The sequence below is a fragment of the Cucurbitaria berberidis genome, assembly GCF_010015615.1.
Source record: "Cucurbitaria berberidis CBS 394.84 unplaced genomic scaffold K460scaffold_1, whole genome shotgun sequence".
Taxonomy (NCBI): Eukaryota; Fungi; Ascomycota; class Dothideomycetes; order Pleosporales; family Cucurbitariaceae; genus Cucurbitaria; species Cucurbitaria berberidis.
Genome location: NW_024468935.1, coordinates 7,207,364 through 7,222,492, shown reverse-complemented (window position 1 = coordinate 7,222,492; position 15,129 = coordinate 7,207,364). Strand labels below are relative to the sequence as shown.

Below are 15,129 nucleotides of genomic sequence, written 5' to 3'. Positions count from 1 at the left end.
ATGATCTTATCGAGTTGCTATAGTTATTGCTATTCTCTCTCTCTCTCTCTCTTGTCAGCTGGCATAACAGCCGGATACCTCAGACAACGTTCCATCCATCAATGAACTGCTAGTGAAATGTCTTTGCTAGCCAGGCGCCGCCTCCTGATAAATCCAAGAGTGGCCAAGACCATCCAAACAAGCCACCAGGCAAAGAGAATAGGAATGGCCTGATAGACATGTACGGAGCTGCCAGACCAAACGTTCCATAGCATCTGCAGCGTCTCAAACGCCGGTAGGCTTTGGCTCCACCGGTAGAAGCCTGGCGTGACTTCAAAAGGGCTGTTTGCGCTCGTGATGCTGAGAAAGAGGAATGTGACGATGATGAACGGCATGGCTGGCATAGGCAGAAAAGCCGTAGCACAATCCCATATTAAATAGTAGATGTGCTTCATGAACCACAGCAGCATCCATGTTTCAACAAAGACCTGGCCTGGTATGGCCCAGTCTTCACGAAACGCCCAGATATAGCCAGTAGTTCCAAGAGCCGCGAAACAAGAGTATATACCGCCAACCAAAAACCTAATAGTCCCGGACACTTTCGCTGAGGAGCGCGTGTAGAGCGCGAAACTTTCGCAGATGCCGTTGAAAGCGACGATAAAGAAGAAGGTTTGGACGATGGGTACGGCTAGAGAGACTGTGTTGTAGAGATTTTTGGTGACTTGGGCCGCCGGACGGATGTTGATCGGGGTGGCGCCCACAGGATTCAGAAAGGCCTGGACAGCTGAAGCTGAAGCCTGCCCGCTCGCCACCGTCGAAAGTACTCCAAGGTCATGCTTTGCATTCGCCTTGTGGTATGTGGTTTGGGTTGCGCTAATGAGTTGGAGGAGCGATGGCATAACGACAGCACCGGTGGTAGCAGGATATCGGATCTGATTCCAGACATATACTAGAGCGGTGTTGGGATTGTAGTCAGATAAATTGCCGGCAATGGCTGCCGACAGCCTTTGCGATGCTCCCGAGGTGACGTAAATGGCCGCCCAATACTTCTCTTCCCTTACTAGACCAACAAGGTCATCTAGGGATTTGAACTCAGCCGCATCGCGAAGAATAAACGTTGGGAAGGCTGGCGAGATAAGGTGCTGGTAGCCCGCAACCATGGCCTGGGCGACTGAACCATTGTTGTCAAAGTCAACCATGAGAATATGAAGGGCCTGAGACCGAGCGGTCTGTTGGTAAAGCGAGCCATAGAGATAGGACAAGTTAGCAGCAAAGACACATATTACCGCCAGTCCAGCAAGGACGGTGGCTATCCAGAACTTGGGATAGTCGAGTGATGTGGTTGTCGATTGAGTAGCCTCCACCGAGACTGCCTGTAGTCTATCGCCCTCTTCATTCTTGGCTGGGATTGGTTGTGGTGGCGATGGGGGTCTCTCGGGGAGACTTGGTTGGCTTGCGGACTGTTCTAGCAAATCTTTCGCCATGGCCCCGATAATAGGTAGCCTGTGATAGAGAGAAGCAGTATCTAATTCTGCTATCAGGATATCTAGAGCAAGATACTGAAAGCTTTACAAGAAGCTTGCGACATTATTTGAGTAGTAGGTGGCCTCAAAGCCGGGGCGTGTTGGAGATGCGGGGCTTAGGCTTGGGATCGAGCGTTGGTCATCCAGCGCCAAGAAACGTATTGGTAAAGGATGCCAACTGCAGGAGATAAGGCAGGCGTTTGATGAGCACTTACTGCGGTGTCCGAAAGATCCTTCAAAACAAAAATCGCGCAAACTGTACTACAGACTACCCTGATTATTCGATATTGCTGGCCCGTAAAACATTTAGCCTCAGTACTTATCAGCGGCACAAGTTTTGCCTATATTGAGGCATATACGGGGTTTACTACACGAGCTTACCCAACACCTGCTAATGGATTATCTCTACGTGACATTGGTTTGAAAATTCCTATCGATTACGTTGGGGTTTGCAGCGTGTTGCGCTGGGTAACAGCTTACGACTCAAACCCATAGGCATGACTTGCTTGTCTACACATGAATCGAAGTATATATACGCCATTGTCTTGTTAATATTAGACCCATTGAATATAGCTACTAGTTCGTTCAATCGACGTACATTGACCTCGTTTTACCTCGTATAGCCTACCAGACTTACTTTCTTGGCGAATTTCTTTACAGCGAAGCACTTCTACCCACTTCATTTCAGCCATGTCGTCAACCGACCTACTAGTGTTTGGGGATCAGACATTCTCACCAGTAGACTCAGTCAAGGAGCTCTACAACCGCTCTCGAACCTCTGTATTGTTACAGACCTTTCTCCGCAATAGCTGCGATGCGCTTCGTCCTTATGCCGGGGATTTGGTCATCGGGGATGCCGATGTGGCCTCCTTCCAGACTGCTCTCGAACTTGCAGATTATTACTCTCAAACTTCTGACAAGAGTACCATCATTTTAAGCGTTCTGCTGTGTATCGCGCAATTTGGGTCGCTTATACTGTAAGCTAAACCACCATGACCATGTCGATATGGTGCTGACCATAGTCTTCCCGTAACAGTCACTCGGAACAAGACCCTACGTTCCTGGATAATGTTACTACTCACCAGTATCTGCTTGGGTTATGTACCGGACTCATCCCAGCTACTGCTGCCGCGGTAGCTAGATCCGTGACCCACCTAGTCCAGATGGGACCAGAAATTGTATGCATCGCTTTACGCCTGGGGAATGCAGCCCAGCAACGTTCCACTGAGATCGAACCCGGTTCGCAAGACTGGACTCTGGTAGTTGGTAAAATGAACATCGAGAAGCTGCAACGTACCCTTGATAACTTCAACAACGTGCACGTAGGTCTTGATTATATAACATTATCTGTGGTATTTTGCTGACCGGTAAGGCGCTACCCCGACACAGACAAGTCTACATCAGCGCCATCGGGGATCGTTCCATCACTATCAGTGGACCGCCATCCGTTATGGCCTTACTTATCGAACATAGCACTGAGCTAGCTCCCCATGTGTCCAGCAAACTGGGAATTACAGCCGCATATCACGCAAAGCACCTAAGCTCTCCCGATTTCATCAAGATACTAGGATTTTCACCATTCTTAGATGAACCCCTACGTTCGAAATCTAGAGTGTTATCAACAAGCTCGGGAGTGGCATATCAAGCGAAAACGCTGAGGGAGTGCCTACACTTGGTCATCGAGGACGTGTTGCAGCTTCCATTGCATCTGGACCTGATAGTACAAAAGCTTGTGCCCGCCTTGAAGGGCCTCGATGTTACAATCATACCGTTCGGCCCCTGTGGTATCTCAAAGAGTATTCAACAGGCTCTTTCAAACAATGATGTCAAAGTTGCTATCGCTAAAGACAAATCCAACGATCTATCGCATGATGAGGCATACAATAAGGAGACCATCGCCGTCATCGGCATGTCCGGACGTTTCCCAGGTGGGAATAGCCTCGATGACTTCTGGAAGGTTATTGAGACTGGAAGAGATGTCCATAAACAGGTAAGACCGTACAACCCTAGTCAGCTCGAATTCAAGCTTAAAATGTACTTTTAGATACCCAGAGATCGATTTGACGCCGCTACACATTGCGACCCATCGGGAAAGATTAAGAACAGCACGTTGTCCGCTTTTGGGTGCTTCATCGACCAGCCTGGCATGTTTGACACCCGTCTTTTCAACATGTCGCCTCGAGAGGCCGCTCAGACGGACCCTGTGCAACGTCAGCTATTAATGGTCACGTATGAGGCATTGGAGTCAGCCGGCTACGTTCATGACGGATCCTCCGAGTCTGCCAATGTTGGAACATTCATTGGCGTTACAGCTGACGACTATCGCGAGTACAACAGTAGCCAGGACATTGATGTCTACTATGTGACTGGTGGCCTCCGCGCATTCGTACGTATACATGTAGAGGCTGTCTGTGAGACATACGCTAACTTTAGACCAACTTCTTGTGCAGGCTCCTGGTCGATTGAATTACCATTTTAAATGGGAAGGCCCTTCATTCTCATTGGACACCGCCTGCTCCTCGAGTGCAGCAGCAATCGATCTCGCCTGCCAATCTATATTATCGGGCAAGTGCAACACTGCTGTTGCGGGTGGTGCGAATGTAATGACCGGGCCGAACCTCTATGCCGGCCTTAGTCGAGGTGGATTTCTTTCCCCAACTGGCTCTAGCAAGACTTTCGACGATAGCGCGGATGGCTACTGCCGCGGCGATGCAGTAGGTGTCGTTGTTCTGAAACGGCTCTCTGATGCTATCGCCGCTGGTGACAATGTTAGAGGTGTTGTCCGCAGCGTGGCTACAAACCATTCCGCCTACGCCTCCTCGATTACTCTTCCCCACACTCCATCCCAGAAAAAGCTTTTTGATAAAGTTCTCAAGGAAGCGGCGTTGCCACCCCAAGCAATATCTTATGTTGAAATGCACGGCACAGGTACACAAGCAGGCGATACGATTGAGATGGAGAGCGTAATTTCAACATTCGGTCTCAATCGCGCCGTGGATAACCCTCTCTATATTGGGGCAGTCAAAGCTAATGTTGGTCATGGTGAAGGTGTAGGTGATCCAGACTCAACCTCTGTTATCTTGGCTAATCTTGAACAGGCCGCTGGCGTCACATCGACCATCAAAGCTATGCTCATGTTTCGCGAGGGTATAATTCCCCCACATGCAGGAATTAAAACTCGTGTCAATACCAAATTCCCATCACTAGAGGCTAAGAACATTCGCATTGCTCGATCAATCGAGAAGTTCTCGCCTGGTCAGGATGGGAAGAGAAGAGTGTGGATAAACAACTTCAATGCTTCAGTGAGTATTTCCTTTGTGATAACCCAATCGAAAGTTAATTTTTCTTAGGGAGGCAACACATGTTTGGTCGTCGAAGAACCTCCACGCCGCGAGGTGCATGGCCTTGACCCACGCTCGTACCACGTTGTCACCTTATCCGCTAAAACCTCGTACTCTGTGAAAGAAAACCGGAAGCGTCTCCATGAACACCTTCTCACACATTCCGACGAAATTCAAGATGTTGCATATACCACGTCATCTCACAGGATGCATCACCCCCTCCGCTCGTCATATGTCGTTGCTAACATGGAAGAACTCGTTGCGGCTCTTGCCAACGATATATCTGCAGACAGCAAATCTCAAACTGCAGAAAGGAGACCTATTATATTCAACTTTGCTGGACAGGGATCACAGCATGCGGGAATGGGGAAGCAACTTTTTGAGACATCCCCGAGCTTCCGCAGAACTGTACTGGAGCACGACAATCTGTGTATTAACCTCGGGTTCCCTTCCTTTATCGATATCATCACCAACATCAGTATGGACACTAAAACGGCGCCCATAATCAAAGTACACTGCGGTTTGTTATCCCTAGAGTTAGCACTCGCCCAACTTTGGATGTCCTGGGGAATCAAGCCAGATCTAGTGATTGGTCACAGTATTGGAGAGTACGCCGCATTGTGCGTTGCTGGTGTCCTTTCCCTTGCCGATACGTTCTTCCTCGTCGGTACACGCGCCCGCCTTATGGAAAAGTCTTGCACGAAGAGTAGTCATGCAATGGTCGTCATCAATGCCAACAAGGAACGTGTGACCGATATCATAGGCTCCGTGCTTCCAGACAGGCTCTGCCAAATCTCGTGTATCAACGGACCTGAGTCTACGGTTGTTGGCCTTCCCATTGCCTCATTGGAACTACTCAAGACTGCGTGTGATAAAGCGAAGACCAATACCACGAAATTGGATGTTCCATACGCATTTCACTCTGCACAGATGGACCCCTTACTTGATGACTTTGGGAATGCAGCCAATGGAGTTCGGTTCCACAATCCCCAGATTCCGGTGGCATCCACACTTTTGGGCAGTATCGTTCAGTGTCCTGGAACTTTCTCAGCAACTTACCTAGTACGTCAGACTAGGGAACCAGTAAATTTCCTCGACGCAGTTCGAACAGCAAGCGTCGCCTATCCACATGGGATCTGGATTGAACATGGACCTGATTCCACTTGTGCTCCTGTAATACGGGCAACACTAGAAGACCCGCAAGCCATCGTATCCCCCAGTCTCAGGGGGTCAAAGGAGGACTGCTGGAAGACAATAAGCAAGGTTATTGCTCAAGCATATACAAGTGGTGCCCAGATCAATTGGCAGGCATATCACCGGCAATACAGAAAGTCACTCAGGCTCATAGACCTTCCAACATATGCCTTCGACTTGAAGAACTACTGGCTCCAGTACGAGGGCACCTGGGCTCTGGAAAAGAACCATCATAAATGTCCCCAGCCTCGAGAGGTTGCGCCACAACCCCTTTCGGTCCCATCAACGTTTTCGACTACATGTCTCCAGCAAGTTGAGTCTGAGAGTTTCAAGAATGGGACAGTCTCAGTGAAATTTGTATCTGAGCTGAAGAAGCCTGGTATTTATGATCTAATTCAGGGTCACTTCGTTAATGGAATTGGGCTCTGCCCTAGCGCAGTGTACACTGAAATGGCGCTGACGGCTGCAAAATACATATGGTCCAAGATATATCCATCCAAGCAGGTCCCTGCTATGGATGTTCGTGACTTCGAAATCTTTCGCCCGCTAGTTCTCCACAATGGTGCCGACGATTACGTCGTAAGGGTGTCTGCAACCAAATCGGCAGACTCCGACGCAGTACAGGTCGCCGTCAGCGCCCAACTCAACTCCCTTTCTCAGAGTCACGCCCGTTGCTCGGTTGAGTTTGGAGATGGGTTACTCTGGGCTCGCTCGTGGCAGCGCAATAGTTACCTTGTCTCGGACCGCGTCTCTCAGCTGACCGACGCAACTAATGGAGGAAATACCGATAGACTCCGTGGTGAGATGGTCTACAAAATCTTCTCTGATATTGTTGAGTATCCCGAAGGTTACAAGGGTATCAAAGAATTCGCTATGAATGGCAAGATCAAGGAGGCTGTCGCCAAGGTCCAATTCAGAAAGACCCCTTCTGATACCACATTTACCTGCGACCCTTGCTGGATCGACACCATTGCGCAGGTTCCGGGGTTCGTTTTGAATGGTAGTACATCAACCCCTCCTGACCTTGTCTTTTTGTCTACCGGCTGGGAGAGTCTACGGATAGCCAAAAGCTTATCCTCTGAGCAGGAGTATACATGTCATGTTCGGATGCAGTCAGGAGACAGTCCCGGTCTGTTCTTAGGCGACGCCTCACTGTTTGAGGGTGATAGGGTCGTAGCTGTGGCAACTGGACTAAAGTTTCACGAAGTAAGGAAGGAAAATCTTCACAAAGTTTTACCCGGCAGCCGAAACCTATCCGGTCAAGCGACTGTGAGCAATGCACAGTCTCGCAACATCAGATCAATCTCCCAAAACGCCTCCAGTAGTCCCGCCAATACGGTTACTGATAGTTCCAAGACCTCTGGAAAACCGAAGCAACGACGCATGCCTCGAGAAAAGGCCCAGCAGGTACCGATTAGTTCTGATATATTTTCGAGTATTCTCCAGCTCATCGCCAAAGAGGTTGGCGTGCGCCTAGAAGAGCTTTCCGACGACGCTATCTATTGGTACAAAGCTCAAGGAAGAGATGCAACTCATTCTTCCCGTAACACTATTTTCTCAGTGTGAAACGGTCGCTCAGCTGCGCGAGTACTTCCAGGCATCAGTCAATGACGCCACTACGCCACATAAAAGCTTGGATGACGAGTCCACAAGCAGTGACCAGACAGAATATACCAGTATTTCTTCAGCAACATCTGAAGAAGAGGGCCGGGCGGACGATTCGTCAACGGCTGACATTGTAGAAATCATCCTTGCAGCCATTGCAAAGGAATCTGGCATTCCGGCCGATGAAATCGATCCCAACACTGATTTTTCGGACCTGGGTGTAGACTCTCTGATGACTATCGCAGTCCTTGGGGTGGTCGCTGCGGAGACTGGAGAGCAGCTTGCTGCTTCTATATTCTCGGACTATCCTACGATGTCAGCTTTGAGGAAAGAGCTAGGGAAACCAAGTGTGAAGTCAAAGCCAGCTGATCCTCCGCCAGAGGCCTCGCCTAGAGCTGCACTTAAAGGGTCCACCAAATCAAAGTTCAGACCAGAAGATTACTCAAGCAACGTGGTACTTCTACAAGGATATTCCCACTCTCCACTCCCTCCGCTCTTCTTGATCGCAGACGGAGCCGGCTCCGCAGCTGCTTACATACACTTACCGCAATTGCCCTCCCGCCTCCCTGTCTATGCTTTGGAATCGCCGTTTCTAAGCCGTCCTTCAGAGTATACGTGTACTATCGAAGAAATCTGCTCAGTGTTTGTCGCGGCCATTCGTGCCACCAAGCCCCGGGGTCCATACTTCCTCGGCGGTTGGTCAATTGGCGGTATATACTCTTATGAGACGACTCGTCAGCTTGTGCAACTTGGGGAGAAGGTTGAGGGTGTCCTGTTAATTGACAGCCCATGTCCGAAGAAAATGGAAGGGCTTCCCCCACTCACCTTGGAAGTCCTGGAGGAGACTGGCATTTTTGTGGGAATCCCGACACGCGGTGGCGGACCGGACACGCCCATGCCTCTTGGCCAGAAGCAGCATATTACGGGATGCGTTCAGGCTGCAAGCTCCTATGACCCAAAACCCCTCACGCCCGCTCAGCGTCCATCGCACACGTATATTATTTGGTCTGCACGCGGGCTTTTCGAGCAACTAAGCGAAAAGGTTAAAGAGGCTTCGGACCAGAGTTCGCAATCTGGAACAAAGACTGGTATTAACCGCGACTGGCTAACGGGAACGCGGACTTCGTTCGACCCAAAAGGTTGGGATAAGTTACTCGGTGACTGCGAATGCCAACCAACAGAGGGCGATCATTTTTCATGCATGAATATGCCACTGGTGGGTCCCTACAAACTTCCATTTAATGGCGCGGGAAAACATTAAAGAGAATGAAGTGGCTAACAAACAACTATGGCAGATCAAAACAACGGGAAAACTTGTGGTCGATGCTGTCGACAAATTTCTAGAAAAGATAAACACGTCCAACACAGCTACAAAAGTACTTCCGCCACCGAAGAGTAGCTCCCAGGTTCACGCCGCTGAGCTCCCGCGGGCGAGGGAAGTATTTGAAAATGTGCGTCTAGAGACTGTGGAATATCTGAAAAAATCGGCCTTTCACGGCTTCTGGAGCCAGGTCTATCCTCTCCAACGACGCCTCGTGTTATCCTACGTTGTCGAGGCGTTCGCTGAGCTGGGAGCCCCTCTTGGATCCTTCGCACCCAGACAGCCTGTTTCTGAGATAAGGCATATGTCTCTTCATGGCAAGCTCATTCTACAGTTGTATCATATCCTCGAGGATGCATCTCTCATCAGCATTGAAGCTGGCGTTCGCCTTCGAACCGCCACTCCTGTGGATGCAACCCCGTCACAATCACTGTACCGGGAAATACTTGCCCGCTTTCCTCAACACGAGAGCGAGCATAAGCTACTTAACCTAGCTGGCTCTAGGCTTGCTGGTGTCCTGACCGGCGATGTCGACTTCCTGCGTATTCTGTTCCAAGAAAACCGGGCACTGCTCTCGGAAGTCTACACGTACGGCCCCATGTTCAACGCGGCTTCAAAACAACTGAGCGACTTCGTCTTTCACCTTTGCAAAGACATACCCCCGGGACAACAGATCCGGATCCTCGAGATCGGTGGTGGCTTGGGTGGGACAACACGCCCTATTGTCGACATGCTGAAAAGCTACAACATTCCGTTCTCGTACACGTTCTCAGACATCTCAGGCTCACTTGTCGCAGCGGCTCGAAAGACATTTGCTGGTACTTTTGGGATGGAGTTCGCTGTCCTTGACGTGGAGAAAGCGCCTGCAGCACAGTATGTTGGCAAGTACAATTTCATTTTCTCAACCAACTGTGTGCATGCGACACGTAACCTGGTTACATGCACAACCAATATCCGGACAATGTTGCGTCCAGATGGACTCCTCTCGCTCGTGGAGTTCACCGAGAACATATTCTGGTTCGATATCGTCTTCGGTTTGCTCGAAGGCTGGTGGCTCTTTGAGGATGGACGCCAGCACGTGCTAGCTAGTGAGATATTCTGGCGCAAAAGTTTACGCCAGGCTGGCTACAGTAGTGTAGCTCTGTCAGATGGTAATACTAGGGAGTGTCAGACTTTGAGGATTATTTCTGCTTTCCAACCTGGGCTCTAATACTGTGTGTAGTGTTGGTTAGACGGGTTAGGAAATAATTCTATGGATAAGAAATACATAAAGTAGCATACAGGGCGTACAATATATTGGTATGCGGGCTTTTTTATAGCCCGCATCTAAAGCAACTAGATATTATATTATATATATAGGAGAAACGGTTGTCGAGTTGCTTAACTAGGGTATACTATTAATACTACGTTTTAGTAGTATGTTGAACTATAGTACTTAAATACTATTTTAAATAGTACTTATAATATAATACAAAAGGCTTATTAATATATTAGAGTATAATTTCAAACCTAGCTTAAAGAGTTATCCCCTCTTTCTTTACCTACTCTTCTTCTTATCCATATTCTAACATCCGGCGGATACCTCGCCCACAGTAGATAAATCGGACTCGGTCTCTTCTTTAGATACCCAATCTCATAGTCCAAAAGCATGTTTGCAACAAATATCTTCAACTCCAGCAGAGCAAAGAAACGACCCGGACAAGCCCATCTCCCTGGAACGCCAAAGGCCAGAAAACTATCGTCAAGCGTAACGGTCGACTTAACCTGGGAACTCTCATAGTCCTCTAAGTGCGCAAAGCGGAATGGGTCGTAGCGATGTGCGTCTGAATAGATGCTATTGTCGTAATGGATGGCTTCAGTTGGTAGTGCGATGCGCGTATGATTTGGAATGCACACGTCCCAGTTGTCTACTCTGATGCCCCCTGGATGCACGACCTATGCAGTAACACGCGCGCTGTCAGCAACGTCCTTACAAAAGCCCAGGTTGATGCACTTCACACCTACCTCTCGTGGGAGCGTCAGCGTCCCAAAAGGATTCATCCTCATGGACTCTCGTATCGCAGAGTCCACAAGTCGGAGCTTTTTCACAGCCTCGGGGCTCCACTTCCCATTCGATTCACTTAGCGCATTTTTGCATTCTTGGCGTAAAATGTCCACATAGCCTAGTGAAGGATCCGTACTGAAAATGTCTAGGATGAAGTTCTGGGCCGTGTATGCCGTCGTTAACATGGAAACATCGTTGACGAATAGTAAACGCTGGGACACACGCTTGGGGTGCAGCTGCGCGTCCGGGTTCTTGCTTGTGTAGCATTCATCTATGATCCATTGGAGGGCGTCGTCCTACACCAAGGCGTTAGCCTTTTATCACAGAAGTAGAATACGCATGTATGTGCTGGAGAAAGTCAGTAGAGATTCGTACAGGAGGTGCCCATTCACAAGCAGGCTCTGATTTCCATCGCGCAGTCTGCACTAATCGCTTCTCGACAACTGGCATACTTTTCTCCATTGCCCTTTTTTCCATAAAACCAGAAACCAAGGAAAGTACAGGCCCAAATACGGGAAACAGGGACTTTGGAAAACAGTTGAGAACGAGGGCGCCTGCGAAGATGGTCATAGCGTGGTCTTTCATCCTGTCCAAGAAGACAATATCGCGGCCTAAGGTGGAATTCAAACAAGTCAGCAAAGGAGTCAAAGTGGATGCTTAGGTAGCATGAATATTAACGCACATAGCGGCGGGCCACAAAAAACTCCATTTGCTGCGCCTGCGACGATACGTAACGTGGAGGTCCAAACTCGAACCTCCTTCCACCCGGTGTCATTGCCCCAGCTTCGTGAGAAGCCGAAATCGATTTCGGCTGCAACGCGCGGAATGATTTTGGGGATATTCTGCGTGAGTTGGTTGCGGATGACGTTAAATTGCAGTCTTTCGGCGAGGAGATGAGCGTCCGGGAAAACCCAATGCAGCTGCATGGTCTCATCTTGCACTCGATGTACACCCAAGACGTCTTCTGGCAATCCATAGACGGCTTTGATCTGTTGCTGTGGCAGCACCACAGTAGGTCCAGACTCCAGGGTAGGGACGATAAAGGGGATGTTGGCCTTGCAGTACTAAGAGTTATTTTAGAGTTTGACAGAAGATACATGAGTTCCGTGTGACTTGCCTTTGCATATCCTTCAGATGTCCAAGTGCTCGTGTACTGGACCGATTTCAATCTCGCCCACAGCCAACAAGACCTCGAGCCACGAATCCCAACTACAGGCTGCGTCTTCCAGAACGGGGTGTTATCATTCCTCCAAAGGAAAACTCGGCTATGAGACCGTAGAACTACGAGAAGAAGTAATGTAACAAATGCTTGTACCAAGACAGGCATTTTGCTACTAAATCGTAGCAGAGTCTCGATTGCGGGAAGTCTAATCTGCGTCAAGAACACTGCACTCCAATATAAAGAACATAGTCTTAGGCGACTAGACCTCTAATATAGATAATCGCTATGACTTGGGCTATGCTACATAATTGCACGCTAGGTTATTATTTAGCCGAGAGCCTAATCTCGTGTCGTGCTAATATCCCAACACATATCTACTAATAATCTCTTCTCTTTTTGGATATCGTTTCCCGGGCTGAAACAGACACGGCGTAAGTCCTCGATAGGGGGTCTTACAGGGCTTTGCGGGGAGTACAAAGATCAGCAGATAATTACCGGCTGTGCCATACCACGGGGACCCTGTACTACATTGAGGAATTTCATAGCTATGATTACATTGGTGCGTTGGTCCCCGAGGCGGTTATACCGCATTAATAAGGCACGCGGCCTGCAAAAAAAGCCGCACCCTACAATAACTCTCTTAAAACTATCGAAGCTATATATGCAATAACTAAACCATATTATTATATACTACTTTATTCTTGGGCTGCTGTCGCTAGGTAAAGATAGTAACATTTTGGTAAATTAGTGTGCGGGCCTTTTCGTAGCCCGCGTCTAAGGCAACTGAATATCTCGTTATATGTGTCGGAGAATAGGTTTTAATTACTACAAGAAGTGTGCACTATTAGATACTACGTTTCAGCTAGTTGTTCATAGTATGCCGGACTATATCACTTGAAGCCTCCTAGCTAACCCTTTGGGCCTTCGTCACAAAAAAAGCTTAAATCCACCAGGGAGTCCCTTTTGGAAAAGACCCTCTGCGTCGTACGTCTTGCTGACCTCGCGCAGCTTTTTGTGAAATTCGATGCCGTAGGAGGTGATAGGATCCTGGAAGTCGTATGCGTAATTCATGTACTTGTAAGGGACAGCGGTGCCCCGAGAAGCAGCATCCTTATCAATCTCTTCCAATACGTTCTTGAACGATTTGATGACGAGGTCGTCATCCACCTTGTTTTTCCACCAATTTAGGAGCAAGATGGATACAAGGGGTCCGATTGCAGCGTCTAATCCAAGGCTGTTATCACACTTTTTCAGCAGCGACACAGGGTAGGCCTGCAGTGTGAAAGCACATGTAAGGCCCTCAAGAGACTTTAGCGGTTGAAAAGCAGCCGTGAAGATGTCAGAGGCAGCGATGAGCGTGGCAGCGTCTGCCTTGACTGTCGTGTTCATATAAGCACACCTGCAGATGAGTGAGATTGTATGACCGAAACTGGCTGAAACGCATGAGCGCCTACCTGACACCATTTGACGACTGTTGCGCTTGCTCGTTGGCAGCATCCTTCAACGTCAACATGCGCATCGAGTTCATTGGATCGATCTGGGGTTGGACGTTGCCGAAAGGTTCCAGCACTGCTGGTTTCTCGACTTCGCGCGTGTAGTAGAGTTGGTTCATGCAGAAATGACCGCCGAGATCTGCAAAAACGCCACTGAATCCCTGGCTGACCATGATATGCGTCTCCTTGCTGGCATCGGGCTTGTTCAGCTCATCGCAATACGCCTGCACCTGGCCGGGAAAGCTTGGGGGAAAGTAGAAGACAGCACCACCCCAGAAGGGTCCTTGTTTGAAGGTTTTGAGGTCGTATCGTGTGACGATACCAAAGTTGTTTCCTCCACCTCGTAGCGCCCTCCATAGATCAGCATTCTCGGTGGCATTTGCGTTGACAACGTCGCCGGTGGACAGGACAAGCTCGTAGTTGACAACATTATCACAGATGAAGCCTTCTCGTGAGGAAAAGAAGGAGAGTCCGCCTAAAGGGCAACCACGTGTGAGCAAGGCCGAGTACGATGTGAGTGCAGAGGAATACAGAGGGAAAGGGGCAAGTTACCTGCTAACGCCAGTCCTCCTATACCTCCAAGAGCGGACCGGCTGCCGGTCACGCCAAGGCCTTGTTCGGACAACTTTTCGTAGACAGGCCCCCAACGCTCGCCAGCTCCAATCGAGACGACACCGTCTTTCAGCTCGATACCGGTGAGGAAACGCAAGTCAATGGTGATGCCGTTGCCGGCGATGTTCGAACAGCCAGGCACAGGCTGCTGGCCGGCGCCACGGATAGCGAAGCGGGCGTCGCTGTTCAGCGCAAACGGCTTGATGACGCTCACGAACTTGGCCACCTCATCTTTGCTTCGCGGCAGGAATATGGCGGCGGGCTCAAGTTCGCTCTGCAGTAAGGATAGATAGGAACTGTTTAGCTTGTCGAACTCTGCGGAGCCGCCAAGGACCAACTGATCGCTGGGAAAGTCAATCTTCAAGGCTTTGATAGCCTCGGTGATAGCCATGTTAAGAAGGAAGCAGAAGGTCAGCGGATAATAGGCAAGAGATGAGAGAGTAGAGTCAAAGAATGGTTACTGTGAATCGAAGATCGGGGAAGTGGAGATGTAGAGAAGTGGAGAAGTACATGGCCCGCGTCGTTGGGGTGAGCGGGGCAGCAAACAAGGCAGGAAGGCAGCTACAGTCACCCCGAGCCAAGACACATGGCAATGAGGCAAAATAGTGACCCAGCCAATCAGATTCTCTACCCAGACAGGGCTTGCAGGATATGGGAACATGTCCACGTCTTGGCCGTAACAAGCCCGTGCTAGGCTTACAGATGCGAGACCGGGCCGCACCGGCCGATCCCGGTATTACCGTGTTTTTCCTTTTGAAAACAACACCAGACCACCGACACGGGCACGATATTCAGTTATATTGATCCAGCATGCAAGAGTGTGTTGAACGCCGATGGGTTTTGATTGGCCCTTCA

At 49.4% G+C, this 15,129-nt stretch overlaps 4 protein-coding genes across 4 annotated transcripts; 1 reads left to right on the top strand and 3 right to left on the bottom strand.

Moving 5' to 3' along the window:
- Positions 1-98: 98 nt before the first annotated feature.
- On the bottom strand, positions 99-1,918 carry K460DRAFT_392341 (uncharacterized protein; the record flags this gene model as incomplete). The annotated part of the gene is made up of 4 exons (XM_040935881.1): positions 99-1,482; positions 1,552-1,680; positions 1,718-1,735; positions 1,884-1,918. The coding sequence occupies 4 exons, from the start codon at positions 1,916-1,918 to the stop codon at positions 99-101; spliced, it is 1,566 nt and encodes a 521-aa protein (XP_040794798.1).
- A 274-nt stretch (positions 1,919-2,192) lies between these two features.
- On the top strand, positions 2,193-10,173 carry K460DRAFT_374054 (uncharacterized protein; the record flags this gene model as incomplete). The annotated part of the gene is made up of 9 exons (XM_040934638.1): positions 2,193-2,479; positions 2,539-2,824; positions 2,875-3,492; positions 3,547-3,888; positions 3,953-4,552; positions 4,601-4,804; positions 4,853-7,504; positions 7,551-8,858; positions 8,938-10,173. 9 exons carry the CDS (start codon positions 2,193-2,195, stop codon positions 10,171-10,173), a joined length of 7,533 nt encoding a protein of 2,510 aa, XP_040794797.1.
- Positions 10,174-10,360: 187 nt separating this feature from the next.
- Positions 10,361-12,334, bottom strand: K460DRAFT_352056 (cytochrome P450; the record flags this gene model as incomplete). The annotated part of the gene is made up of 6 exons (XM_040931614.1): positions 10,361-10,366; positions 10,509-10,898; positions 10,968-11,303; positions 11,383-11,618; positions 11,690-12,071; positions 12,323-12,334. The coding sequence occupies 6 exons, from the start codon at positions 12,332-12,334 to the stop codon at positions 10,361-10,363; spliced, it is 1,362 nt and encodes a 453-aa protein (XP_040794796.1).
- Positions 12,335-12,907: 573 nt separating this feature from the next.
- Positions 12,908-14,786, bottom strand: K460DRAFT_325945 (FAD-binding domain-containing protein). Its single transcript, XM_040930612.1, has 3 exons — positions 14,215-14,786; positions 13,624-14,137; positions 12,908-13,568 (listed from the first exon to the last, which is right to left on the bottom strand). Exons 1-3 carry the CDS (start codon positions 14,663-14,665, stop codon positions 13,097-13,099), a joined length of 1,437 nt encoding a protein of 478 aa, XP_040794795.1. The 5' UTR covers positions 14,666-14,786; the 3' UTR covers positions 12,908-13,096.
- Between the last annotated feature and the right edge of the window lie 343 nt (positions 14,787-15,129).

Excerpts from the sequence above, each read along its gene's own strand:
- K460DRAFT_325945 (XM_040930612.1), bottom strand. The coding sequence starts at position 14,665 with ATGGCTATCACCGAGGCTATCAAAGCCTTGAAGATTGACTTTCCCAGC. Across the intron at positions 14,138-14,214 it reads AGGAGGACTGGCGTTAGCAG|GCGGACTCTCCTTCTTTTCC; the intron begins GTAACTTGCCCC and ends GTTGCCCTTTAG. Across the intron at positions 13,569-13,623 it reads CAGTCGTCAAATGGTGTCAG|GTGTGCTTATATGAACACGA; the intron begins GTAGGCGCTCAT and ends ACTCATCTGCAG.